Raw genomic sequence first — 26,621 nt, forward strand, 5'->3', positions numbered from 1 at the left:
GAGGAGGAGGAAACACTAAACATGACATGAAGGAATGTTGTCAGGAGGAGGACCAGCACCTGACCTCCACCAGCAGGGGGAGCCAGAGGGTCGCTCCTCCTCTCAGCCTGCGGAGGGAAAGGAGCAGTGAGGAGGTTCAGCAGGAGTTGAGCTCGTCCATGGTTTGGCTGAGAGTCGCCTGCAGCTCCATGTTGGCATTTCTGGCCGAAGTTAAAGAATCTGCAAACAGGAACATTCGTCAATCACTCCACGGTTCAGAAAATCAGCCTCCTGATTATTGATCTGTCATCTAATCAAATTTTTCTGTCTCCATCAACAACAACAACAACTGATCAACATTGATTTGAAGGAAAAAGGGGGCTGACCTTCCAGACCATCTATAGTTTTCTCCAGTTTGGCCACAGAACGCTCGGCGAACTCTGCTCTGGTCTCCGCCTGGAACGCAGGAAATGAGCCGTCAGCAAACGGGAAGTCAGGAAGAAGATCGATTTAATTCATCTATAAAACCTAAAATGTTTTCGTAGCAGCCTGTAAAAATGTTTATTCCTGCTGTAAACGTGTTTATATCTGCTGTAAACGTGTTTATATCTGCTGTAAACATGTTTATTCCTGCTGTAAACGTGTTTATATCTGCTGTAAACGTGTTTATTTCTGATGTAAACATGTTTATTTCCACTTTAAACGTGTTTATATCTGCTTTAAACGTGTTTATTTCCGCTGTAAACATGTTTATATCTGCTTTAAACATGTTTATTTCCGCTGTAAACGTGTTTATATCTGCTGTAAACGTGTTTATATCTGCTGTAAACGTGTTTATTCCTGCTGTAAACGTGTTTATATCTGCTGTAAACGTGTTTATATCTGCTGTAAACGTGTTTATATCTGCTGTAAACGTGTTTATTCCTGCTGTAAACGTGTTTATTCCTGCTGTAAACATGTTTATATCTGCTGTAAACATGTTTATTTCCGCTGTAAACATGTTTATATCTGCTGTAAACGTGTTTATTCCTGCTGTAAACGTGTCTATATCTGCTGTAAACGTGTTTATTCCTGCTGTAAACGTGTTTATATCTGCTGTAAACGTGTTTATATCTGCTGTAAACGTGTTTATATCTGCTGTAAACGTGTTTATTCCTGCTGTAAACGTGTTTATTCCTGCTGTAAACATGTTTATATCTGCTGTAAACATGTTTATTTCCGCTGTAAACATGTTTATATCTGCTGTAAACGTGTTTATTCCTGCTGTAAACGTGTTTATATCTGCTGTAAACGTGTTTATTCCTGCTGTAAACATGTTTATTCCTGCTGTAAACGTGTTTATATCTGCTGTAAACGTGTTTATATCTGCTGTAAACATGTTTATTTCCGCTGTAAACATGTTTATATCTGCTGTAAACATGTTTATTCCTGCTGTAAACATGTTTATTCCTGCTGTAAACATGTTTATTTCCTCTGTAAACATGTTTATTCCTGCTGTAAACGTTTTATTCCTGCTGTAAACGTTTTATTCCTGCTGTAAACATGTTTATATCTGCTGTAAACATGTTTATATCTGCTGAAAACGTGTTTATTCCTGCTGTAAACGTGTTTATTCCTGCTGTAAACGTGTTTATTCCTGCTGTAAACGTGTTTATTCCTGCTGTAAACGTGTTTATTCCTGCTGTAAACGTGTTTATTCCTGCTGTAAACGTGTTTATTCCCGCTGTAAACGTGTTTATTTCCGCTGTAAACATGTTTATTTCCGCTGTAAACATGTTTATTTCCGCTGTAAACATGTTTATATCTGCTGTAAACATGTTTATTCCTGCTGTAAACATGTTTATATGTGCTGTAAACATGTTTATATGTGCTGTAAACATGTTTATATGTGCTGTAAACATGTTTATTTCTGCTGTAAACGTGTTTATTCCTGCTGTAAACGTGTTTATTCCTGCTGTAAACGTGTTTATTCCTGCTGTAAACGTGTTTATTCCTGCTGTAAACGTATTTATTTCTGATGTAAACGTGTTTATTCCTGCTGTAAACTTGTTTATATCTGATGTAAACATGTTTATTCCTGCTGTAAACATGTTTATTTCTGCTGTAAACATGTTTATTTCTGCTGTAAACATGTTTATTCCCGCTGTAAACGTTTTATTCCCGCTGTAAACATGTTTATATCTGCTGTAAACATGTTTATTCCTGCTGTAAACGTGTTTATTCCTGCTGTAAACGTGTTTATTCCTGCTGTAAACGTGTTTATTCCTGCTGTAAACGTGTTTATTCCTGCTGTAAACGTGTTTATTCCTGCTGTAAACGTGTTTATTCCTGCTGTAAACGTATTTATTTCTGATGTAAACGTGTTTATTCCTGCTGTAAACTTGTTTATATCTGATGTAAACATGTTTATTCCTGCTGTAAACATGTTTATTTCTGCTGTCAACATGTTTATATCTGCTGTAAACATGTTTATTCCTGCTGTAAACGTTTTATTCCTGCTGTAAACATGTTTATATCTGCTGTAAACATGTTTATTTCTGCTGTAAACATGTTTATATCTGCTGTAAACATGTTTATTCCTGCTGTAAACATGTTTATTTCCGCTGTAAACATGTTTATTTCCGCTGTAAACATGTTTATTTCTGCTGTAAACATGTTTATTTCCGCTGTAAACATGTTTATTCCTGCTGTAAACATGCTGTGAAGTTGGTCCCTTTAACATGGGAGTCTATGGGGATTTGCTGCCCTTAGTGGATGAGGGTAGAACTGCAGCTTGTTTGCTTGGAGTTGCTGCTTGGAATATTGTCCCATCTTTCAAAACAAAAACATCAACAAAAAGGCGATGACTAACCTCCTTAAGTTTGTTGCTCAGGTTCTTGATTTCTTCTTCATACCTGTCCTCCTTGTGGGAGTACTGAGAAAAAAAGAATGACAGCAGCCAATCAGAGAGCCAGGTGTGGACAGGTGGGAGGGGATAAAACTCTTCATGAAACTGTTAAGTTTTACAGTCAGACAGGCTCCAGAGCGCCCCCTTTGCACTCTGATAATCACCAAGTGGACTAGACTAGACGGGATTGGACTAGACGGGACGGGATTAGACTAGACTGGGACGGGACTAGACTAGACGGGACGGGACTAGACTAGACTAGACGGGACTGGACTAGACTAGACTAGACGGGACTAGACTAGGACGGGACTAGACTAGACGGGACGGGACTAGACTAGGACGGGACTGGACTAGACGGGACGGGACTGGACTAGACGGGACGGGACTAGACTAGACGGGACTAGTCTAGACGGGACTAGACTAGACTAGGACGGGACTAGACTAGGACGGGACTAGACTAGACGGGACGGGACTAGACTAGGACGGGACTGGACTAGACGGGACTAGACGGGACGGGACTAGACTAGTCGGGACGGGACTAGACTAGACGGGACGGGACTAGACTAGACGGGACTAGACTAGACGGGACGGGACTAGACTAGACGGGACTAGACTAGTCGGGACGGGACTAGACTAGACGGGACTAGACTAGACGGGACGGGACTAGACTAGACGGGACTAGACTAGACGGGACTAGACTAGACGGGACGGGACTAGACTAGACTAGGACGGGACTAGACTAGACTAGACGGGACTAGACTAGACTAGGACGGGACTAGACTAGGACGGGACTAGACTAGACGGGACGGGACTAGACTAGGACGGGACTGGACTAGACGGGACGGGACTAGACTAGTCGGGACGGGACTAGACTAGACGGGACTAGACTAGATGGGACGGGACTAGACTAGACTAGTCGGGACGGGACTAGACTAGACGGGACTAGACTAGACGGGACGGGACTAGACTAGACTAGACGGGACTAGACTAGGACGGGACTAGACTAGACGGGACGGGACTAGACGGGACGGGACTAGACTAGGACGGGACTGGACTAGACGGGACGGGACTAGTCGGGACGGGACTAGACTAGTCGGGACGGGACTAGACTAGACGGGACTAGACTAGACGGGACGGGACTAGACTAGGACGGGACTAGACTAGACGGGACGGGACTAGACTAGGACGGGACTAGACTAGGACGGGACTAGACTACACGGGACGGGACTAGACTAGACGGGACTGGACTAGACTAGACTAGACTAGGACGGGACTAGACTAGACGGGACTAGACTAGACTAGACTAGGACGGGACTAGACTAGGACGGGACTAGACTAGACGGGACTGGACTAGACGAGGACGGGACTAGACTAGACGGGACGGGACTAGACTAGACGGGACGGGACTAGACTAGACGGGACTGGACTAGACTAGACTGGACGGGACTAGACTAGACGGACTGGACTAGACTAGACGGGACTGGACTAGACGGGACTAGATGGGACTAGACTAGGCGGGACGGGACTAGACGGGACGGGACTGGACTAGACTAGACGGGACTAGACTAGGCGGGACTAGACTAGGCGGGACTAGACTAGGCGGGACGGGATTAAACTAGACGGGACTAGACAAGACTAGACTAGACGGGACTGGACTAGACTAGACTGGACGGGACTGGACTGGACTGGACTAGACTAGACTAGACTGGACGGGACTAGACTAGACGGGACTGGACTAGACGGGACTGGACTAGACGGGACTAGACTAGACTAGACGGGACTAGACTAGACTAGACTAGATGGGACTAGACTAGATGGGACTAGACTAGGCGGGACGGGACTAGACAAGACGGGACGGGACTAGACTAGACTAGACTAGACGGGACGGGACTAGACTAGACGGGACTGGACTAGACTAGACTAGACTGGACGGGACTAGACTAGACTAGACGGGACTGGACTAGACTAGACGGGACTAGACTAGACTAGACGGGACTAGACTAGACTAGACTAGATGGGACTAGACTAGATGGGACTAGACTAGGCGGGACGGGACTAGACTAGACGGGACGGGACTAGACTAGACGGGACGGGACTAGACTAGACTAGACGGGACTAGACTAGACGGGACTAGACTAGACGGGACTAGACTAGGCGGGACTAGACTAGGCGGGACGGGATTAAACTAGACGGGACTAGACAAGACTAGACTAGACGGGACTGGACTAGACTAGACTAGACGGGATGGGACTAGACTAGACGGGACGGGACTAGACTAGACTAGACGGGACTAGACTAGACGGGACTAGACTAGGCGGGACTAGACTAGGCGGGACAGGATTAAACTAGACGGGACTAGACAAGACTAGACTAGACGGGACTGGACTAGACTGGACTAGACTAGACTGGACTAGACTAGACTGGACTAGACTAGACGGGACGGGACTAGACTACACGGGACCAGATTATACTAGACGGGTCCCTAAACGCCTCGTGAGGAACTCCCTCTGATGAGGAGCAGCTGATCCGTGGAAGCACCTCCTCCTACCTTGTCAGCCTGAGCCTCCAGAGATTTGGCGCTGGCGAAGACCGTCTTCAGCTCCTCCTCCATCACACGACTTTTACTGCAGGTCAGAGGTCACATGACAGAACTGTCAGGTGGAGGTGTTTAAAGGCAGCAGATGGAGGAGGAGGAGGAGCTTCATCGACAGGTGGAGGTGACCTGCATCTTGCCTTCAAATGCCTGAAGACTTTTCAGGCATTGGTCGAAACTCCTAAACTGCTCCTCCACCCTCAAAACCTTACTGTTAGACGGGTGGAGACAGAGAGAGACGGGTGGAGACAGACATACGGGTGGAGACAGAGACAGACGGGTGGAGACAGACATACGGGTGGAGACAGACAGACGGGTGGAGACAGAGAGAGACGGGTGGAGACAGACATACGGGTGGAGACAGAGACAGACGGGTGGAGACAGAGACAGACGGGTGGAGACAGAGACAGACGGGTGGAGACAGACAGACGGGTGGAGACAGAGACAGACGGGTGGAGATGGAGACAGACGGGTGGAGACAGAGACAGACGGGTGGAGACAGACATACGGGTGGAGACAGAGACAGACGGGTGGAGACAGACATACGGGTGGAGACAGACGGGTGGAGACAGAGAGAGACGGGTGGAGACAGACATACGGGTGGAGACAGACAGACGGGTGGAGACAGACATACGGGTGGAGACAGAGACAGACGGGTGGAGATGGAGACAGACGGGTGGAGACAGAGACAGACATACGGATGGAGACAGACATACGGGTGGAGACAGACATACGGGTGGAGACGGAGACAGACGGGTGGAGACGGAGACAGACGGGTGGAGACAGAGACAGACGGGTGGAGACAGACATACGGGTGGAGACAGAGAGAGACGGGTGGAGACAGACATACGGGTGGAGACAGAGACAGACGGGTGGAGACAGAGACAGACGGGTGGAGACAGAGAGACGGGTGGAGACAGAGACAGACGGGTGGAGACAGAGACAGACGGGTGGAGACAGACAGACGGGTGGAGACAGACATACGGGTGGAGACAGAGAGAGACGGGTGGAGACAGAGAGAGACGGGTGGAGACAGAGAGACGGGTGGAGACAGACATACGGGTGGAGACAGAGAGAGACGGGTGGAGACAGAGAGACGGGTGGAGACAGACATACGGGTGGAGACAGAGACAGACGGGTGGAGACAGAGAGAGACGGGTGGAGACAGAGAGAGACGGGTGGAGACAGACATACGGGTGGAGACAGAGACAGACGGGTGGAGACAGACATACGGGTGGAGACAGAGACAGACGGGTGGAGACAGAGAGAGACGGGTGGAGACAGACATACGGGTGGAGACAGACAGACGGGTGGAGACAGAGACAGACGGGTGGAGACAGAGACAGACGGGTGGAGACAGACAGACGGGTGGAGACAGAGACAGACGGGTGGAGACAGAGAGAGACGGGTGGAGACAGACTGAGACGGGTGGAGACAGACAGACGGGTGGAGACAGACAGACGGGTGGAGACAGACATACGGGTGGAGACAGAGACAGACGGGTGGAGATGGAGACAGACGGGTGGAGACAGAGACAGACGGGTGGAGACAGACATACGGGTGGAGACAGAGAGAGACGGGTGGAGACAGAGAGAGACGGGTGGAGACAGACATACGGGTGGAGACAGACAGACGGGTGGAGACAGACAGACGGGTGGAGACAGACATACGGGTGGAGACAGAGACAGACGGGTGGAGATGGAGACAGACGGGTGGAGACAGAGACAGACGGGTGGAGACAGACATACGGGTGGAGACAGAGACAGACGGGTGGAGACAGACAGACGGGTGGAGACAGAGAGAGACGGGTGGAGACAGACATACGGGTGGAGACAGACATACGGGTGGAGACAGACAGACGGGTGGAGACAGACATACGGGTGGAGACAGAGACAGACGGGTGGAGATGGAGACAGACGGGTGGAGACAGAGACAGACATACGGATGGAGACAGACATACGGGTGGAGACGGAGACAGACGGGTGGAGACAGAGACAGACGGGTGGAGACAGAGAGAGACGGGTGGAGACAGACATACGGGTGGAGACAGACATACGGGTGGAGACAGACAGACGGGTGGAGACAGACAGACGGGTGGAGACAGAGACAGACGGGTGGAGATGGAGACAGACGGGTGGAGACAGAGACAGACGGGTGGAGACAGAGAGAGACGGGTGGAGACAGACATACGGGTGGAGACAGACATACGGGTGGAGACAGACAGACGGGTGGAGACAGACATACGGGTGGAGACAGACATACGGGTGGAGACAGACAGACGGGTGGAGACAGACATACGGGTGGAGACAGAGACAGACGGGTGGAGATGGAGACAGACGGGTGGAGACAGAGACAGACATACGGATGGAGACAGACATACGGGTGGAGACGGAGACAGACGGGTGGAGACGGAGACAGACGGGTGGAGACAGAGACAGACGGGTGGAGACAGACATACGGGTGGAGACAGAGAGAGACGGGTGGAGACAGACATACGGGTGGAGACAGAGACAGACGGGTGGAGACAGACATACGGGTGGAGACAGAGAGAGACGGGTGGAGACAGACATACGGGTGGAGACAGAGACAGACGGGTGGAGACAGACATACGGGTGGAGACAGACATACGGGTGGAGACAGAGACAGACGGGTGGAGACAGAGAGAGACGGGTGGAGACAGAGACAGGCGGGTGGAGACAGAGACAGACGGGTGGAGACAGAGAGAGACAGGTGGAGACAGAGACAGACGGGTGGAGACAGACATACGGGTGGAGACAGAGACAGATGGGTGGAGACAGAGAGAGACGGGTGGAGACAGATACAGGCGGGTGGAGACAGAGAGGCGGGTGGGGACGGAGAGATGGGTGGAGACGGAAAGGCGGGTGGAGACGGAAAGGCGGGTGGAGACAGAGAGATGGGTGGAGACGGAGAGGCGGGTGGAGACGGAGAGATGGGTGGAGACGGAGAGGCGGGTGGAGACGGAGAGGCGGGTGGAGACGGAGAGGAGACGGAGAGATGGGTGGAGACGGAGAGATGGGTGGAGACAGAGGCGGGTGGAGACGGAGAGGCGGGTGGAGACGGAAAGGCGGGTGGAGACAGAGAGATGGGTGGAGACGGAGAGGCGGGTGGAGACGGAGAGATGGGTGGAGACGGAGAGGCGGGTGGAGACGGAGAGGCGGGTGGAGACGGAGAGGCGGGTGGAGACGGAGAGGAGACGGAGAGATGGGTGGAGACGGAGAGATGGGTGGAGACAGAGGCGGGTGGAGACGGAGAGGCGGGTGGAGACGGAGAGGAGACGGAGAGGCGGGTGGAGACGGAGAGGCGGGTGGAGACGGAGAGGAGACGGAGAGATGGGTGGAGACGGAGAGATGGGTGGAGACAGAGGCGGGTGGAGACGGAGAGGCGGGTGGAGACGGAGAGGAGACGGAGAGGCGGGTGGAGACGGAGAGGCGGGTGGAGACGGAGAGGAGACGGAGAGATGGGTGGAGACGGAAAGATGGGTGGAGACGGAGAGATGGGTGGAGACAGAGAGGCGGGTGGAGACGGAGAGGCGGGTGGAGACGGAGAGGAGACGGAGAGATGGGTGGAGACAGAGAGGCGGGTGGAGATGGAGAGACACGGGTGGAGACGGAGAGATGGGTGGAGACAGAGAGGCGGGTGGAGACGGAGAGGCGGGTGGAGACGGAGAGGAGACGGAGAGATGGGTGGAGACAGAGAGGCGGGTGGAGACGGAGAGATGGGTGGAGACAGAGAGGCGGGTGGAGACGGAGAGATGGGTGGAGACGGAGAGACACGGGTGGAGACGGAGAGATGGGTGGAGACAGAGAGGCGGGTGGAGACGGAGAGGAGACGGAGAGATGGGTGGAGACAGAGAGGCGGGTGGAGACGGAGAGGAGACGGAGAGATGGGTGGAGACGGAGAGATGGGTGGAGACGGAGAGGAGACGGAGAGATGGGTGGAGACAGAGAGGCGGGTGGAGACGGAGAGGAGACGGAGAGATGGGTGGAGACGGAGAGGCGGGTGGAGATGGAGAGGAGACGGAGAGATGGGTGGAGACAGAGAGGCGGGTGGAGACGGAGAGGAGACGGAGAGATGGGTGGAGACAGAGAGGCGGGTGGAGACGGAGAGGAGACGGAGAGATGGGTGGAGACGGAGAGATGGGTGGAGACAGAGAGGCGGGTGGAGACGGAGAGACACGGGTGGAGACGGAGAGATGGGTGGAGACAGAGAGGCGGGTGGAGACGGAGAGATGGGTGGAGACAGAGAGGCGGGTGGAGACGGAGAGATGGGTGGAGACAGAGGCGGGTGGAGACGGAGAGGCGGGTGGAGACGGAGAGGAGACGGAGAGATGGGTGGAGACAGAGAGGCGGGTGGAGATGGAGAGACACGGGTGGAGACGGAGAGATGGGTGGAGACAGACATACGGGTGGAGACGGAGAGGCGGGTGGAGACGGAGAGATGGGTGGAGACAGAGAGGCGGGTGGAGACGGAGAGATGGGTGGAGACGGAGAGATGGGTGGAGACGGAGAGACACGGGTGGAGACGGAGAGATGGGTGGAGACAGAGAGGCGGGTGGAGACGGAGAGGAGACGGAGAGATGGGTGGAGACAGAGAGGCGGGTGGAGACGGAGAGGAGACGGAGAGATGGGTGGAGACGGAGAGATGGGTGGAGACAGAGAGGCGGGTGGAGATGGAGAGGAGAGATGGGTGGAGACAGAGAGGCGGGTGGAGACGGAGAGGAGACGGAGAGATGGGTGGAGACAGAGAGGCGGGTGGAGACGGAGAGGAGACGGAGAGATGGGTGGAGACGGAGAGATGGGTGGAGACAGAGAGGCGGGTGGAGACGGAGAGACACGGGTGGAGACGGAGAGATGGGTGGAGACAGAGAGGCGGGTGGAGACGGAGAGATGGGTGGAGACAGAGAGGCGGGTGGAGACGGAGAGATGGGTGGAGACAGAGGCGGGTGGAGACGGAGAGGCGGGTGGAGACGGAGAGATGGGTGGAGACAGAGAGGCGGGTGGAGACGGAGAGATGGGTGGAGACGGAGAGGCGGGTGGAGACGGAGAGATGGGTGGAGACGGAGAGATGGGTGGAGACGGAGAGGCGGGTGGAGACGGAGAGATGGGTGGAGACGGAGAGATGGGTGGAGACGGAGAGACACGGGTGGAGACGGAGAGGCGGGTGGAGACGGAGAGGCGGGTGGAGACGGAGAGACACGGGTGGAGACGGAGAGATGGGTGGAGACAGAGAGGCGGGTGGAGACGGAGAGACGCGGGTGGAGACGGAGAGATGGGTGGAGACGGAGAGACACGGGTGGAGACAGAGAGGCGGGTGGAGACGGAGAGGCGGGTGGAGACAGAGAGGCGGGTGGAGACGGAGAGGCGGGTGGAGACGGAGAGACACGGGTGGAGAAAGACTCCCAGAAAGGTGGATGAAAGATGAGCAACAGTAAGAGTTTCCATGGAAACAAAAAAAGGTAGATGCGGTGAAGTGATGACATCATACTGAGGTCATCACTGTGGGTAATGATGATGTCACCTTTCAGCCTGCTCCGCCCGTTCTTCGGCTCGTTCCAGCTCTCCTTCTACCATCACCAGTTTACGAGCCACCTGTCGATCACACACCAGGTCACCTTGGAGTGTGTGTGACATCGGTAGCAGAAACAGGTGACGTAGCTAGGTGTGGTCTCGTGTGGGCGGGGCTTACCTCTTCGTATTTGCGGTCAGCTTCCTCAGCAATCAGCTTGGCTTCCCTCAGGTGGACCTCCAGCAGCTCCATCTTCTCCTCATCCTTCAGAGCCCTGTTCTCAATCACCTTCATCCCTCTGAGGAAGACCAGGAGCCAGGTGTGTGTCAGTGTCTCCGGGTGTGTGTGTCAGTGTGTCCAGGTGTGTGTGTCAGTGTGTCCAGGTGTGTGTGTCAGTGTGTCCAGGTGTGTGTGTCAGTGTGTCCAGGTGTGTGTGTCAGTGTGTCCGGGTGTGTGTCAGTGTGTCCGGGTGTGTGTCAGTGTGTCCGGGTGTGTGTCAGTGTGTCCGGGTGTGTGTCCACCTCTCGCTCTCGTCAGCAGCCTTCTCCACCTCGTCCAGCTTACGCAGGGCGGTGCCCAGTCTCTCCTGGATTCTGTCCAGGTTCTCCTCGCTGAGCTGCAGGCGGCGGCTCAGCGCCGTCACCTCTCCCTCCGCCTGTCAGACACAGAGCAGGGCACAAAGAACCCAGATCAAAATGATATGAAGCAAGAATAAATATGGATTTGGTACTGATTGATCGACTGCTAAAGACTGCTCATAGAATTCGACATGAGCGTCTAGGTGTCGACAGGAACAAAGAGACATGAGCGTCTAGGTGTCAGCATGAACACAGAGACATGAGCGTTTAGGTGTCGACAGGAACAAAGAGACATGAGCGTCTAGGTGTCAGCATGAACACAGAGACATGAGCGTCTAGGTGTCAGCATGAACACAGAGACATGAGCGTCTAGGTGTCAGCATGAACACAGAGACATGAGCGTCTGGGTGTCGACAGGAACAAAGAGACATGAGCGTCTAGGTGTCGACAGGAACACAGAGACATGAGCGTCTAGGTGTCAGCATGAACACAGAGACATGAGCGTCTGGGTGTCGACAGGAACAAGCAGACATGAGCGTCTAGGTGTCAGCATGAACACAGAGACATGAGCGTTTAGGTGTCGACAGGAACAAAGAGACATGAGCGTCTAGGTGTCGACAGGAACAAAGAGACATGAGCGTCTAGGTGTCGACAGGAACAAAGAGACATGAGCGTCTGGGTGTCGACAGGAACAAAGAGACATGAGCGTCTAGGTGTCGACAGGAACAAAGAGACATGAGCGTCTAGGTGTCGACAGGAACACAGAGACATGAGCGTCTAGGTGTCAGCATGAACACAGAGACATGAGCGTCTAGGTGTCAGCATGAACACAGAGACATGAGCGTCTAGGTGTCAGCATGAACACAGAGACATGAGCGTCTAGGTGTCAGCATGAACACAGAGACATGAGCATCTAGGTGTCAGCATGAACACAGAGACATGAGCGTCTAGGTGTCAGCATGAACACAGAGACATGAGCGTCTGGGTGTCAGCATGAACACAGAGACATGAGCGTCTAGGTGTCAGCATGAACACAGAGACATGAGCGTCTGGGTGTCGACAGGAACAAGGAGACATGAGCGTCTAGGTGTCAGCATGAACACAGAGGCATGAGCGTCTAGGTGTCAGCATGAACACAGAGACATGAGCGTCTGGGTGTCGACAGGAACAAGGAGACATGAGCGTCTGGGTGTCGACAGGAACACAGAGACATGAGCGTCTAGGTGTCAACAGGAACAAGGAGACATGAGCGTCTAGGTGTCAGCATGAACACAGAGACATGAGCGTCTAGGTGTCAGCATGAACACAGAGACATGAGCGTCTAGGTGTCAGCATGAACACAGAGACATGAGCGTCTAGGTGTCAGCATGAACACAGAGACATGAGCGTCTAGGTGTCAGCATGAACACAGAGACATGAGCGTCTAGGTGTCAGCATGAACACAGAGACATGAGCGTCTAGGTGTCAGCATGAACACAGAGACATGAGCGTCTAGGTGTCAGCATGAACACAGAGACATGAGCGTCTAGGTGTCAACAGGAACAAGGAGACATGAGCGTCTAGGTGTCAGCATGAACACAGAGACATGAGCGTCTAGGTGTCAGCATCAACACAGAGACATTAGCGTCTAGGTGTCAGCATCAACACAGAGACATTAGCGTCTAGATTTCGACATGAGCATCTTGGTGTCGACCTGAACATCTCAGTGTCGACATGATGACGGAGACATGAGTTTATATTTGTCGACATAAACACGGAGACATGAGCATCTAGGTGTCGCCATGAGCGTCTAGGCGTCGACATGAGCGTCTAGATGTCGACTTAAACACGGAGACATGAGCGTCTAGATGTCGACATGAACACGGAGACATGAGCGTCTAGATATTGGCATTAGCGTCTAGATGTCAGCATAAGCGTCTAGGTGGAGACATGAGCGTCAAGGTGGCGACATGAACACAGAGACATGAGCGCCTCGGTCTCAACATGAGTGTCTAGGTGTAGAGATGTATATAGAGACATGAGCGTCTAGGCGTCGACATGAGCGTCTAGGCGTCGACATGAGCGTCTAGGCGTCGACATGAGCGTCTAGGCGTCGACATGAGCGTCTAGGCGTCGTCATGAGCGTCTAGGCGTCGTCATGAGCGTCTAGGCGTCGACATGAGCGTCTAGGCGTCGACATGAGCGTCTAGGCGTCGACATGAGCGTCTAGGCGTCGACATGAGCGTCGAGGCGTCGACATGAGCGTCTAGGCGTCGACATGAGCGTCGAGGCGTCGACATGAGCGTCTAGGCGTCGACATGAGCGTCTAGGTGTTGACATAAATACAGAGACAGGAACACGGAGACATGAGAGTCTAGATGTCGGCATGAACACGTAGACATGAGCGTCTAGGTGTCGACTTGAACACGGAGACAAGAGCGTCTAGATGTTGACATGAACACGGAAACATGAGCGTCTAGGCGTCGACATGAGCGTCTAGGTGTTGACATGAACACAGACATGAGCGTCTAGGTGTCGACATGAGCGTCTCGGTGTCGACATGAGCATCTAGATGTTGACATAAATACAGAGACAGGAACACGGAGACATGAGAGTCTAGATGTCGGCATGAACACGGAGACATGAGCGTCTAGGTGTCGACTTGAACACGGAGACAAGAGCGTCTAGATGTTGACATAAATACAGAGACAGGAACACGGAGACATGAGAGTCTAGATGTCGGCATGAACACGGAGACATGAGCGTCTAGGTGTCGACTTGAACACGGAGACATGAGCGTCTAGGTGTCGACATGAGCGTCTAGGTGTCGACATGAGCGTCTAGGTGTCGCCATGAGCGTCTAGGTGTCGACATGAACACGGAGACATGAGCGTCTAGGTGTCGCCATGAGCGTCTAGGCGTCGACATGAGCGTCTAGATGTCGACATGAACACGGAGACATGAGCGTCTAGATGTCGCCATGAGCGTCTAGGCGTCGACATGAGCGTCTAGATGTCGACATGAGCGTCTAGGCGTCGACATGAGCGTCTAGGCGTCGACATGAGCGTCTAGGTGTCGACATGAACGTCTAGGCGTCGACATGAACACTGAGACATGAGCGTCTAGGTGTCGACATGAGCATCTAGATGTTGACATAAATACAGAGACAGGAACACGGAGACATGAGCGTCTAGGTGTCGGCTTGAACACGGAGACAAGAGCGTCTAGATGTTGACATGAGCACGGAAACATGAGCGTCTAGGTGTCGACATGAGCGTCTAGGTGTTGACATGAACACTGAGACATGAGCGTCTAGGTGTCGACATGAGCGTCTAGATGTCGACATGAACACTGAGACATGAGCGTCTAGATGTCGACTTGAACACGGAGACATGAGCGTCTAGGTGTCGCCATGAGCGTCTAGGCGTCGACATGAGCGTCTAGATGTCGACATGAACACGGAGACATGAGCGTCTAGGTGTCGCCATGAGCGTCTAGATGTCGACTTAAACACGGAGACATGAGCGTCTAGATGTCGACATGAACACGGAGACATGAGCGTCTAGGTGTCGCCATGAGCGTCTAGATGTCGACTTAAACACGGAGATATGAGCGTCTAGGTGTAGACATGAACACGGAGACATGAGCGTCTAGATGTCAGCATGAACACAGAGACATGAGCGTCTAGATGTCAGCATGAACACAGAGACATGAGCATCTAGATGTCGCCATGAGCGTCTAGGTGTCGCCATGAGCGTCTAGGTGTCGCCATGAGCGTCTAGGTGTCGCCATGAGCGTCTAGGTGTCGCCATGAGCGTCTAGATGTCGACTTAAACACAGAGACATGAGCATCTAGGTGTAGACATGAACACGGAGACATGAGCATCTAGATGTCGCCGTGAGCGTCTAGGTGTCGCCGTGAGCGTCTAGGTGTCGCCGTGAGCGTCTAGGTGTCGCCGTGAGCGTCTAGGTGTCGCCGTGAGCGTCTAGGTGTCGCCGTGAGCGTCTAGGTGTCACCATGAGCGTCTAGGTGTCGACTTAAACACGGAGACATGAGCGTCTAGGTGTCGACATGAACACGGAGACATGAGCGTCTAGATGTCGACATGAACACGGAGACATGAGCGTCTAGATGTTGGCATTAGCGTCTAGATGTGAGCATAAGCGTCTAGGTGGCGACATGAGCGTCAAGGTGGCGACATGAACACAGAGACATGAGCGCCTCGGTCTAAACATGAGTGTCTAGGTGTAGAGATGTATATGGAGACATGAGCGTCTAGGTGTCGGCATGAACACGGAGACATGAGCGTCTAGGTGTCGCCATGAGCGTCTAGGTGGCGACATGAGCGTCAAGGTGGCGACATGAACACAGAGACATGAGCGCATCGGTCTCAACATGAGCGTCTAGGCGTCGACATGAGCGTCTAGGCGTCGACATGAGCGTCTAGGCGTCGACATGAGCGTCTAGGCGTCGACATGAGCGTCTAGGCGTCGACATGAGCGTCTAGGCGTCGACATGAGCGTCTAGGCGTCGACATGAGCGTCTAGGTGTCGACATGAACGTCTAGGCGTCGACATGAACACTGAGACATGAGCGTCTAGGTGTCGACATGAGCATCTAGATGTTGACATAAATACAGAGACAGGAACACGGAGACATGAGCGTCTAGGTGTCGGCTTGAACACGGAGACAAGAGCGTCTAGATGTTGACATGAGCACGGAAACATGAGCGTCTAGGTGTCGACATGAGCGTCTAGGTGTTGACATGAACACTGAGACATGAGCGTCTAGGTGTCGACATGAGCGTCTAGATGTCGACATGAACACTGAGACATGAGCGTCTAGATGTCGACTTGAACACGGAGACATGAGCGTCTAGGTGTCGCCATGAGCGTCTAGGCGTCGACATGAGCGTCTAGATGTCGACATGAACACGGAGACATGAGCGTCTAGGTGTCGCCATGAGCGTCTAGATGTCGACTTAAACACGGAGACATGAGCGTCTAGATGTCGACATGAACACGGAGACATGAGCGTCTAGGTGTCGCCATGAGCGTCTAGATGTCGACTTAAACACGGAGATATGAGCGTCTAGGTGTAGACATGAACACGGAGACATGAGCGTCTAGATGTCAGCATGAACACAGAGACATGAGCATCTAGATGTCGCCATGAGCGTCTAGGTGTCGCCATGAGCGTCTAGGTGTCGCCATGAGCGTCTAGGTGTCGCCATGAGCGTCTAGGTGTCGCCATGAGCGTCTAGATGTCGACTTAAACACAGAGACATGAGCATCTAGGTGTAGACATGAACACGGAGACATGAGCATCTAGATGTCGCCGTGAGCGTCTAGGTGTCGCCGTGAGCGTCTAGGTGTCGCCGTGAGCGTCTAGGTGTCGCCGTGAGCGTCTAGGTGTCGCCGTGAGCGTCTAGGTGTCACCATGAGCGTCTAGGTGTCGACTTAAACACGGAGACATGAGCGTCTAGGTGTCGACATGAACACGGAGACATGAGCGTCTAGATGTCGACATGAACACGGAGACATGAGCGTCTAGATGTTGGCATTAGCGTCTAGATGTGAGCATAAGCGTCTAGGTGGCGACATGAGCGTCAAGGTGGCGACATGAACACAGAGACATGAGCGCCTCGGTCTAAACATGAGTGTCTAGGTGTAGAGATGTATATGGAGACATGAGCGTCTAGGTGTCGGCATGAACACGGAGACATGAGAGTCTAGGTGTCGGCATGAACACGGAGACATGAGCGTCTAGGTGTCAGCATGAACACGGAGACATGAGAGTCTAGGTGTCGGCATGAACACAGAGACATGAGAGTCTAGGTGTCGGCATGAACACGGAGACATGAGCGTCTAGGTGTCAGCATGAACACGGAGACATGAGTGTCTAGGTGTCGGCATGAACACGGAGACATGAGTGTCTAGGTGTCGGCATGAACACGGAGACATGAGCGTCTAGGTGTCGGCATGAACACGGAGACATGAGCGCCTAGATTTCGACATGAGCGTCTAGGTGTCGATGTGAACACAGAGACATGAGCGTCTAGATGTCGACATTAGCGTCTAGGTGTCGACATGAGCGTCTAGGTGTCGATGTGAACACAGAGACATGAGCGTCTAGATGTCGACATGAGCGTCTAGATGTCGACATGAGCGTCTAGGTGTCGCCATGAGCGTCTAGATGTCGACTTAAACACGGAGACATGAGCGTCTAGATGTCGACATGAGCGTCTAGGTGTCGACATGAGCGTCTAGGTGTCGACAGGAATACAGAGACAGGAACACGGAGACATGAGCATTTAGATGTCAGCATGAACACAAAGACATGAGCGTCTAGGTGTCGACAGGAATACAGAGACAGGAACACGGAGACATGAGCATTTAGATGTCAGCATGAACACAAAGACATGAGCGCCTAGATTTCGACATGAGCGTCTAGGTGTCGATGTGAACACAGAGACATGAGCGTCTAGATGTCGACATGAGCGTCTAGGTGTCGACATGAGCGTCTAGGTGTCGTCAGGAATACAGAGACATGAACACGGAGACATGAGAGTCTAGATGTGGGCATGAACACGGAGACATGAGAGTCTAGATGTGGGCATGAACACGGAGACATGAGAGTCTAGATGTCGGCATGAACACGGAGACATGAGAGTCTAGATGTTGACTTAAACACGGAGACATGAGAGTCTAGATGTTGACTTAAACACGGAGACATGAGAGTCTAGATGTTGACTTAAACACGGAGACATGAGCGTCTAGGTGTCGCCATGAGCGTCTAGGTGTCGCCATAAGCGTCTAGGTGTCGCCATAAGCGTCTAGGTGTCGCCATAAGCGTCTAGGTGTCGCCATGAGCGTCTAGGTGTCGCCATGAGCATCTAGGCGTGGACATGAGCGTCTAGGCGTCGTCGTGAGCGTCTAGGCGTCGTCGTGAGCGTCTAAGCGTCGTCGTGAGCGTCTAGGCGTCGTCATGAGCGTCTAGGCGTCGACATGAGCGTCTAGGCGTCGACATGAGCGTCTAGGCGTCGACATGAGCGTCTAGGCGTCGACATGAGCGTCTAGGCGTCGACATGAGCGTCTAGGCGTCGACATGAGCGTCTAGGCATCGTCATGAGCGTCTATGCGTCGTCATGAGCGTCTAGGCGTCGACATGAGCGTCTAGGCGTCGACATGAGCGTCTAGGCGTCGACATGAGCGTCTAGGCGTCGACATGAGCGTCTAGATGTCGACATATACACGGAGACATGAGCATCTAGATGTCGGCATGAACACGTCGACATGAGCGTCTAGGCGTCGACATGAGCGTCTAGGCGTCGTCATGAGCGTCTAGGCGTCGACATGAGCGTCTAGGCGTCGACATGAGCGTCTAGGCGTCGACATGAGCGTCTAGGCGTCGACATGAGCGTCTAGATGTCGACATATACACGGAGACATGAGCGTCTAGATGTCGACATATACACGGAGACATGAGCGTCTAGATGTCGGCATGAACACGTCGACATGAGCGTCTAAGCGTAGTCATGAGCGTCTAGATGTCGACATGTACACGGAGACATGAGCATCTAGATGTCGGCATTAACACGGAGACATGAGCATCTAGATGTCGGCATTAACACGTCAACATGAGCATCTAGATTTCGGCATGAACACGTCGACATGAGCGTCTAGGCATCGACATGAGCGTCTAAGCGTCAACATGAGCATCTAGGCGTTGTCATGAGCGTCTAGGCGTCAACATGAGCGTCTAGATGTCGACATATACACGGAGACATGAGCATCTAGATGTCGGCATGAACAGGTCGACATGAGCGTCTAGGCGTCGACATCAGCGTCTAGGTGTCGACATGAGCGTCTAGGCGTCGACATGAGCGTCTAGGTGTCGACATGAGCGTCTCGGTGTCGACATGAATACAGAAATAGGAACACGGAGATGTGAGCATTTAGATGTCGCCATGAACACGGAGACATGAGCGTCTATGTGTCGCCATGAGCGTCTAGGTGTCGCCATGAGCGTCTAGGTGTCGCCATGAGCGTCTAGGTGTCGCCATGAGCGTTTATGTGTCGCCATGAGCGTCTATGTGTCGCCATGAGCGTCTATGCGTCGCCATGAGCGTCTATGCGTCGCCATGAGCGTCTATGCGTCGCCATGAGCGTCTCGGCGTCGACATGAGCGTCTCGGCGTCGCCATGAGCGTCTCGGCGTCGCCATGAGCGTCTCGGGGTCGACATGAGCGTCTCGGCGTCGACATGAGCGTCTCGGCGTCGACATGAGCGTCTCGGCGTCGACATGAGCGTCTAGGCGTCGACATGAGCGTCTAGGCGTCGACATGAGCGTCTAGGCGTCGACATGAACGTGTAGGTGTCGACATCAGCGTCTAGGCGTCGACATCAGCGTCTAGGCGTCGACATCAGCGTCTAGGCGTCGACATGAGCGTCTAGGCGTCGACATGAGCGTCTAGGCGTCGACATGAGCGTCTAGGCGTCGACATGAGCGTCTAGGCGTCGACATGAGCGTCTAGGTGTCGACAGGAATACAGAGACAGGAACACGGAGACATGAGCATTTAGATGTCAGCATGAACACGGAGACATGAGAGTCTAGATTTCAACATGAGCGTCTAGGCGTCGACATGAGCGTCTAGATGTCGACATCAGCGTCTAGGTGTCGACATCAGCGTCTAGGTGTCGACATCAGCGTCTAGATGTCAGCATGAACACGGAGACATGAGAGTCTAGATTTCAACATGAGCGTCTAGGTGTCGACATGAGCGTCTAGGCGTCGACATCAGCGTCTAGGCGTCGACATCAGCGTCTAGGCGTCGACATCAGCGTCTAAGCGATGTCATGAGCGTCTAAGCGTCGTCATGAGCGTGTAAGCGTCGTCATGAGCGTCTATGCGATGTCATGAGCGTCTAGGTGTCGACATCAGCGTCTAGGTGTCGACATCAGCATCTAGGTGTCGACATCAGCGTCTAGGTGTCGACATGAGCGTCTAGGCGTCGACATGAGCGTCTAGGTGTCGACATGAGCGTCTCGGTGTCGACATGAATACAGAAATAGGAACACGGAGATGTGAGCATTTAGATGTCGCCATGAACACGGAGACATGAGCGTCTATGTGTCGCCATGAGCGTCTAGGTGTCGCCATGAGCGTCTAGGTGTCGCCATGAGCGTCTAGGTGTCGCCATGAGCGTCTAGGTGTCGCCATGAGCGTTTATGTGTCGCCATGAGCGTCTATGTGTCGCCATGAGCGTCTATGTGTCGCCATGAGCGTCTATGCGTCGACATGAGCATCTCGGTGTCGACATGAGCGTCTCGGTGTCGATATGAGCGTCTAGGTGTCGACATGAATACAGAAATAGGAACACGGAGATGTGAGCATTTAGATGTCGCCATGAACACGGAGACATGAGTGTCTAGGTGTCGACATCAGCGTCTATGTGTTGCCATGAGCGTCTATGTGTCGCCATGAGCGTCTCGGCGTCGACATGAGCGTCTAAGCGTCGTCATGGGCGTCTAAGCGTAGTCATGAGCGTCTAGGCGTCGTCGTGAGCGTCTAGGCGTCGTCGTGAGCGTCTAGGCGTCGTCGTGAGCGTCTAGGCGTCGTCGTGAGCGTCTAAGCGTCGTCGTGAGCGTCTAGGCGTCGTCGTGAGCGTCTAGGCGTCGTCGTGAGCGTCTAGGCGTCAACATGAGCGTCTAGGCGTCAACATGAGCGTCTAGGCGTCAACATGAGCGTCTAGGCGTCAACATGAGCATCTAGGCGTGGACATGAGCGTCTAGGCGTGGACATGAGCGTCTAGGCGTCAACATGAGCGTCTAGGCGTCGACATGAGCGTCTAGGCGTCGACATGAGCGTCTAGGCGTCGACATGAGCGTCTAGGCGTCGACATGAGCGTCTAGGCGTCGACATGAGCGTCTAGGCGTCGACATGAGCGTCTAGGCGTCGACATGAGCGTCTAGGCGTCGACATGAGCGTCTAGGCGTCGACATGAGCGTCTAGGCATCGTCATGAGCGTCTATGCGTCGACATGAGCGTCTAGGCGTCGACATGAGCGTCTAGGCGTCGACATGAGCGTCTAGGCGTCGACATGAGCGTCTAGGCGTCGACATGAGCGTCTAGGCGTCGACATGAGCGTCTAGGCGTCGACATGAGCGTCTAGATGTCGACATATACACGGAGACATGAGCATCTAGATGTCGGCATGAACACGTCGACATGAGCGTCTATGTGTCGACATGAGCGTCTAGGCGTCGTCATGAGCGTCTAGGCGTCGTCATGAGCGTCTAGGCGTCGTCATGAGCGTCTAGGCGTCGACATGAGCGTCTAGGCGTCGACATGAGCGTCTAGATGTCGACATATACACGGAGACATGAGCGTCTAGATGTCGACATATACACGGAGACATGAGCGTCTAGATGTCGGCATGAACACGTCGACATGAGCGTCTAAGCGTAGTCATGAGCGTCTAGATGTCGACATGTACACGGAGACATGAGCATCTAGATGTCGGCATTAACACGTCAACATGAGCATCTCGATGTCGGCATGAACACGTCGACATGAGCGTCTAGGCGTCGACATGAGCGTCTAAGCGTCAACATGAGCATCTAGGCGTTGTCATGAGCGTCTAGGCGTCAACATGAGCGTCTAGATGTCGACATATACACGGAGACATGAGCATCTAGATGTCGGCATGAACAGGTCGACATGAGCGTCTAGGCGTCGACATGAGCGTCTAGGCGTCGACATGAGCGTCTAGGCGTCGACATGAGCGTCTAGGCGTCGACATGAGCGTCTAGGCATCGTCATGAGCGTCTAAGCGTCGTCATGAGCGTCTAGGCGTCGACATGAGCGTCTAGGCGTCGTCATGAGCGTCTAGGCGTCGTCATGAGCGTCTAGGCGTCGTCATGAGCGTCTAGGCGTCGACATGAGCGTCTAAGCGTCGTCATGAGCGTCTAGGCGTCGACATGAGCGTCTAGGCGTCGACATGAGCGTCTAGGCGTCGTCATGAGCATCTAGGTGTCGACATGAGCGTCTAGATGTTGGCATGAACACGGAGACATGAGTGTCTAGGTGTCGGCATGAACACAGAGACATGAGCGTCTAGATGTCGACGTGAGCGTCTAGGTGTCGCCGTGAGCGTCTAGGCGTCGACGTGAGCGTCTAGGCGTCGACGTGAGCGTCTAGGCGTCGACGTGAGCGTCTAGGCGTCGACGTGAGCGTCTCGGTGTCGACGTGAGCGTCTAGGCGTCGACGTAAGGCGTCTAGGCGTCGACATGAGCGTCTAGGCGTCGACATCAGCGTCTAGGCGTCGACATCAGCGTCTAGGCGTCGACATCAGCGTCTAATGTCGGCATGAAAACGGAGACATGAGAGTCTAGATTTCAACATGAGCGTCTAGGCGTCGACGTGAGCGTCTAGGCGTCGACGTGAGCGTCTAGGCGTCGACGTGAGCGTCTAGGCGTCGACGTGAGCGTCTAGGCGTCGCCGTGAGCGTCTAGGCGTCGCCGTGAGCGTCTCGGCGTCGCCGTGAGCGTCTCGGCGTCGACGTGAGCGTCTCGGCGTCGACGTGAGCGTCTCGGCGTCGACGTGAGCGTCTCGGCGTCGACATGAGGGTCTAGGCGTCGACATGAGGGTCTAGGCGTCGACATGAGCGTCTCGGCGTCGACATGAGCGTCTCGGCGTCGACATGAACGTGTAGGCGTCGACATCAGCGTCTCGGCGTCGACATGAGCGTCTAGATTTCAACATGAGCGTCTAGGCGTCGACATGAACGTGTAGGCGTCGACATCAGCGTCTCGGCGTCGACATGAGCGTCTAGATTTCTCGACATGAGCGTCTCGGCGTCGACATGAGCGTCTCGGCGTCGACATGAGCGTCTAGGCGTCGACATGAGCGTCTAGATTTCAACATGAGCGTCTAGGCGTCGACATGAACGTCTCGGCGTCGACATGAGCGTCTAGATTTCAACATGAGCGTCTAGGCGTCGACATGAACGTGTAGGCGTCGACATCAGCGTCTCGGCGTCGACATGAGCGTCTAGATTTCAACATGAGCGTCTAGGCGTCGACATGAACGTGTAGGCGTCGACATGAGCGTCTCGGCGTCGACATGAGCGTCTAGATTTCTCGACATGAGCGTCTCGGCGTCGACATGAGCGTCTCGGCGTCGACATGAGCGTCTAGGCGTCGACATGAGCGTCTCGGCGTCGACATGAGCGTCTCGGCGTCGACATGAGCGTCTCGGCGTCGACATGAGCGTCTCGGCGTCGACATGAGGGTCTAGGCGTCGACATGAGCGTCTCGGCGTCGACATGAGCGTCTCGGCGTCGACATGAACGTGTAGGCGTCGACATGAACGTGTAGGCGTCGACATGAACGTGTAGGCGTCGACATGAGCGTCTCGGCGTCGACATGAGCGTCTAGATTTCAACATGAGCGTCTAGGCGTCGACATGAACGTCTCGGCGTCGACATGAGCGTCTAGATTTCAACATGAGCGTCTAGGCGTCGACATGAGCGTCTAGGCGTCGACATGAGCGTCTAGATTTCGACATGAGCGTCTAGGCGTCGACATGAGCGTCTCGGCGTCGACATGAGCGTCTCGGCGTCGACATGAGCGTCTCGGCGTCGACATGAGCGTCTCGGCGTCGACATGAGCGTCTCGGCGTCGACATGAGCGTCTCGGCGTCGACATGAGCGTCTCGGCGTCGACATGAGCGTCTCGGCGTCGACATGAGCGTCTCGGCGTCGACATGAGCGTCTAGGCGTCGACATGAGCGTCTAGGCGTCGACATGAGCGTGTGGGCGTCGACATGAGCATGTAGGTGTCGACATGAACATGAAACACAATGGTGACACGCGTGTGTCATGGTTCTCCATGGATCGCTGGTTCTCCTGGACAATCAGGAGGGAAGGTGTTTTCAGGATCCTGGTCCCCGATGAGAACTGGATCATATGCTGATTTAGACTCCGTTGCTCCTGGATCCATGTTCTGAACTGGGTCCCAGAGACCGACCTATTGGAACCGCGCTGTCCCTGTTCGGTTACAGGTGTTAACCACTGGGTTCCCATGGCAACCAGCTCTTACCAGCTGGAATTAGCCATCAGGTCCGTGTTTGATATAATCAATGAAAAACCTATTTTTCCTCTAAGTGATGACATCAGTCGATGCGCCACGCTGAAAACTGATTGGATGATCAACAGGCTCCTCCCACATACCTGCAGTCGTCACGCCCCTTCCGTACCAATTTGCTCGATCACGCTTTCCCGTGATCCCCCACACCGCTCAGCTTTATGGTGATCAGTAACTGTTCCATGTTGGTACCTCCTCTCTGCTCCTCTTCTCCTTTTCCACCTCCTTCTGCAGGCTGTCAGCGCGCTCCTCCGCCTCGTCTGCCTGCTCCTGCAGCACCTTGATCTTCTTCTTCACGGCCTCGATGCTGTTCAGCCCTCGACTCATCTTCTTCTTCTTCTCCTGCAGAAAAACAGCAGCAGCTGGTTCATGTCTCACGGAACCCAGAGATCAATAAAGCCAACGGAACCGGACCCAGAGATCAATAAAGCCAACGGAACCGGACCCAGAGATCAATAAAGCCAACGGAACCGGACCCAGAGATCAATAAAGCCAACGGAACCGGACCCAGAGATCAATAAAGCCAACGGAACCGGACCCAGAGATCAATAAAGCCAACGGAACCGGACCCAGAGATCAATAAACCCGACAGTCTACTGATCAGAATATTGATACAGTCCAATCAGGGAGAAAACTTTTCACCACAGCTGTCTGATCACATTCATTGATCAGAAGCAGGAAACTGACAGTATGTTGTCTCTTAGCTCCACCCCTCACCTGGAAACACCTGTCAGGTGAGACCTGAGCCTCAAGCTGCTGCTCACACACTTATTGATTAGCAAGTTATTCAGACTAACTTTCCAGAGCAAACTACATCTGCCTGGAATGACGTCATGGAAACGTCCTGCGACGTCAAAAGACAGAACAACGCAGGAAGGCGTGTGCGCATGCGCGTTGCAAGAACAAACTTGCTCTTTAGGCTGAATATTTGTTTGTTTGTTTTTTCTTAAAGTTCCTTAAAATCCTTAACTTTAACTCATTATCTTCATCCTCATCATCATCCTCGATCAGATCATCGACCTTCTCTGATCACCCTTCCGGGATGTTAGCATGTTAGCTCCAACAGCAGCGCAAAATGCAGGTCAGCTGTGAGCAAGGTGAGCTCAGTCTGCCTGCAGTGTTACTCACCTGCCTGAGTACTTCGGTAAATCACACCTGGGCACGAGCTTCACCTGACCGTTCGCTGTTAGCACGCGGGCTGTCGCCAGCCGGGCGGAAGTTGGACTAAGTGCTGCTCTAACCCTTCCGGTCGGTGTGTCCGCTTGACGCGGTTCTGGTTCCAATCCTCGGCTGGTCCCTCTCGCTTCTAGACTTGTGACTGCTCTCCGCCGTTTAGCCAGGTTCCGGGTACGAGACCCACTTCCGGGTTTAGTTCCCTGCACCGGACGTGATGTCACGAAGACGCAAGACTTTATTTTAAACGAAACAGATTGAGCAGAAAACCTCATAAAGGCGTGATATAGCACGGAAACTACGGTACTAAACTAGTAGGAATGTAGCACGCAAACTACTGTACTAAACTAGTAGGAATGTAGCACGGAAACTACGGTACTAAACTAGTAGGAATGTAGCACGCAAACTACGGTACTAAACTAGTAGGAATGTAGCACGGAAACTACGGTACTAAACTAGTAGGAATGTAGCACGGAAACTACGGTACTAAACTAGTAGGAATGTAGCCCGGAAACTACGGTACTAAACTAGTAGGAATGTAGCCCGGAAACTACGGTACTAAACTAGTAGGAATGTAGCCCGGAAACTACGGTACTAAACTAGTAGGAATGTAGCCCGGAAACTACGGTACTAAACTAGTAGGAATGTAGCCCGGAAACTACGGTACTAAACTAGTAGGAATGTAGCACGGAAACTACGGAACTAAACTAGTAGGAATGTAGCCCGGAAACTACGGTACTAAACTAGTAGGAATGT

The 26,621-nt window shown here is 53.4% G+C and overlaps 1 protein-coding gene across 1 annotated transcript; it reads right to left on the reverse strand.

The window, feature by feature from the left end:
• Positions 1 to 85: 85 nt before the first annotated feature.
• Positions 86 to 26,043, reverse strand: LOC306755806 (uncharacterized protein). Its single transcript, XM_079240343.1, has 9 exons — positions 25,821 to 26,043; positions 24,885 to 25,034; positions 11,507 to 11,640; positions 11,166 to 11,283; positions 10,998 to 11,068; positions 5,415 to 5,490; positions 2,831 to 2,893; positions 366 to 435; positions 86 to 219 (listed from the first exon to the last, which is right to left on the reverse strand). The coding sequence occupies exons 2-9, from the start codon at positions 25,017 to 25,019 to the stop codon at positions 137 to 139; spliced, it is 750 nt and encodes a 249-aa protein (XP_079096469.1). The 5' UTR covers positions 25,020 to 25,034; positions 25,821 to 26,043; the 3' UTR covers positions 86 to 136.
• Between the last annotated feature and the right edge of the window lie 578 nt (positions 26,044 to 26,621).

Source organism: Telmatherina bonti (assembly GCF_933228915.1).
Source record: "Telmatherina bonti genome assembly, chromosome: 5".
NCBI classification, from domain to species: domain Eukaryota; kingdom Metazoa; phylum Chordata; class Actinopteri; order Atheriniformes; family Telmatherinidae; genus Telmatherina; species Telmatherina bonti.

Bases quoted from the DNA above. Each gene is read 5' to 3' on its own strand.
- LOC306755806 (XM_079240343.1), bottom strand. From the start codon at position 25,019: ATGAGTCGAGGGCTGAACAGCATCGAGGCCGTGAAGAAGAAGATCAAG. The intron at 11,284-11,506 runs GTGGACACACAC...GGTCTTCCTCAG, and splicing joins GCTGCTGACGAGAGCGAGAG to AGGGATGAAGGTGATTGAGA. The intron at 436-2,830 runs GTTAGTCATCGC...CCTGCGTTCCAG, and splicing joins TGAGCAACAAACTTAAGGAG to GCGGAGACCAGAGCAGAGTT.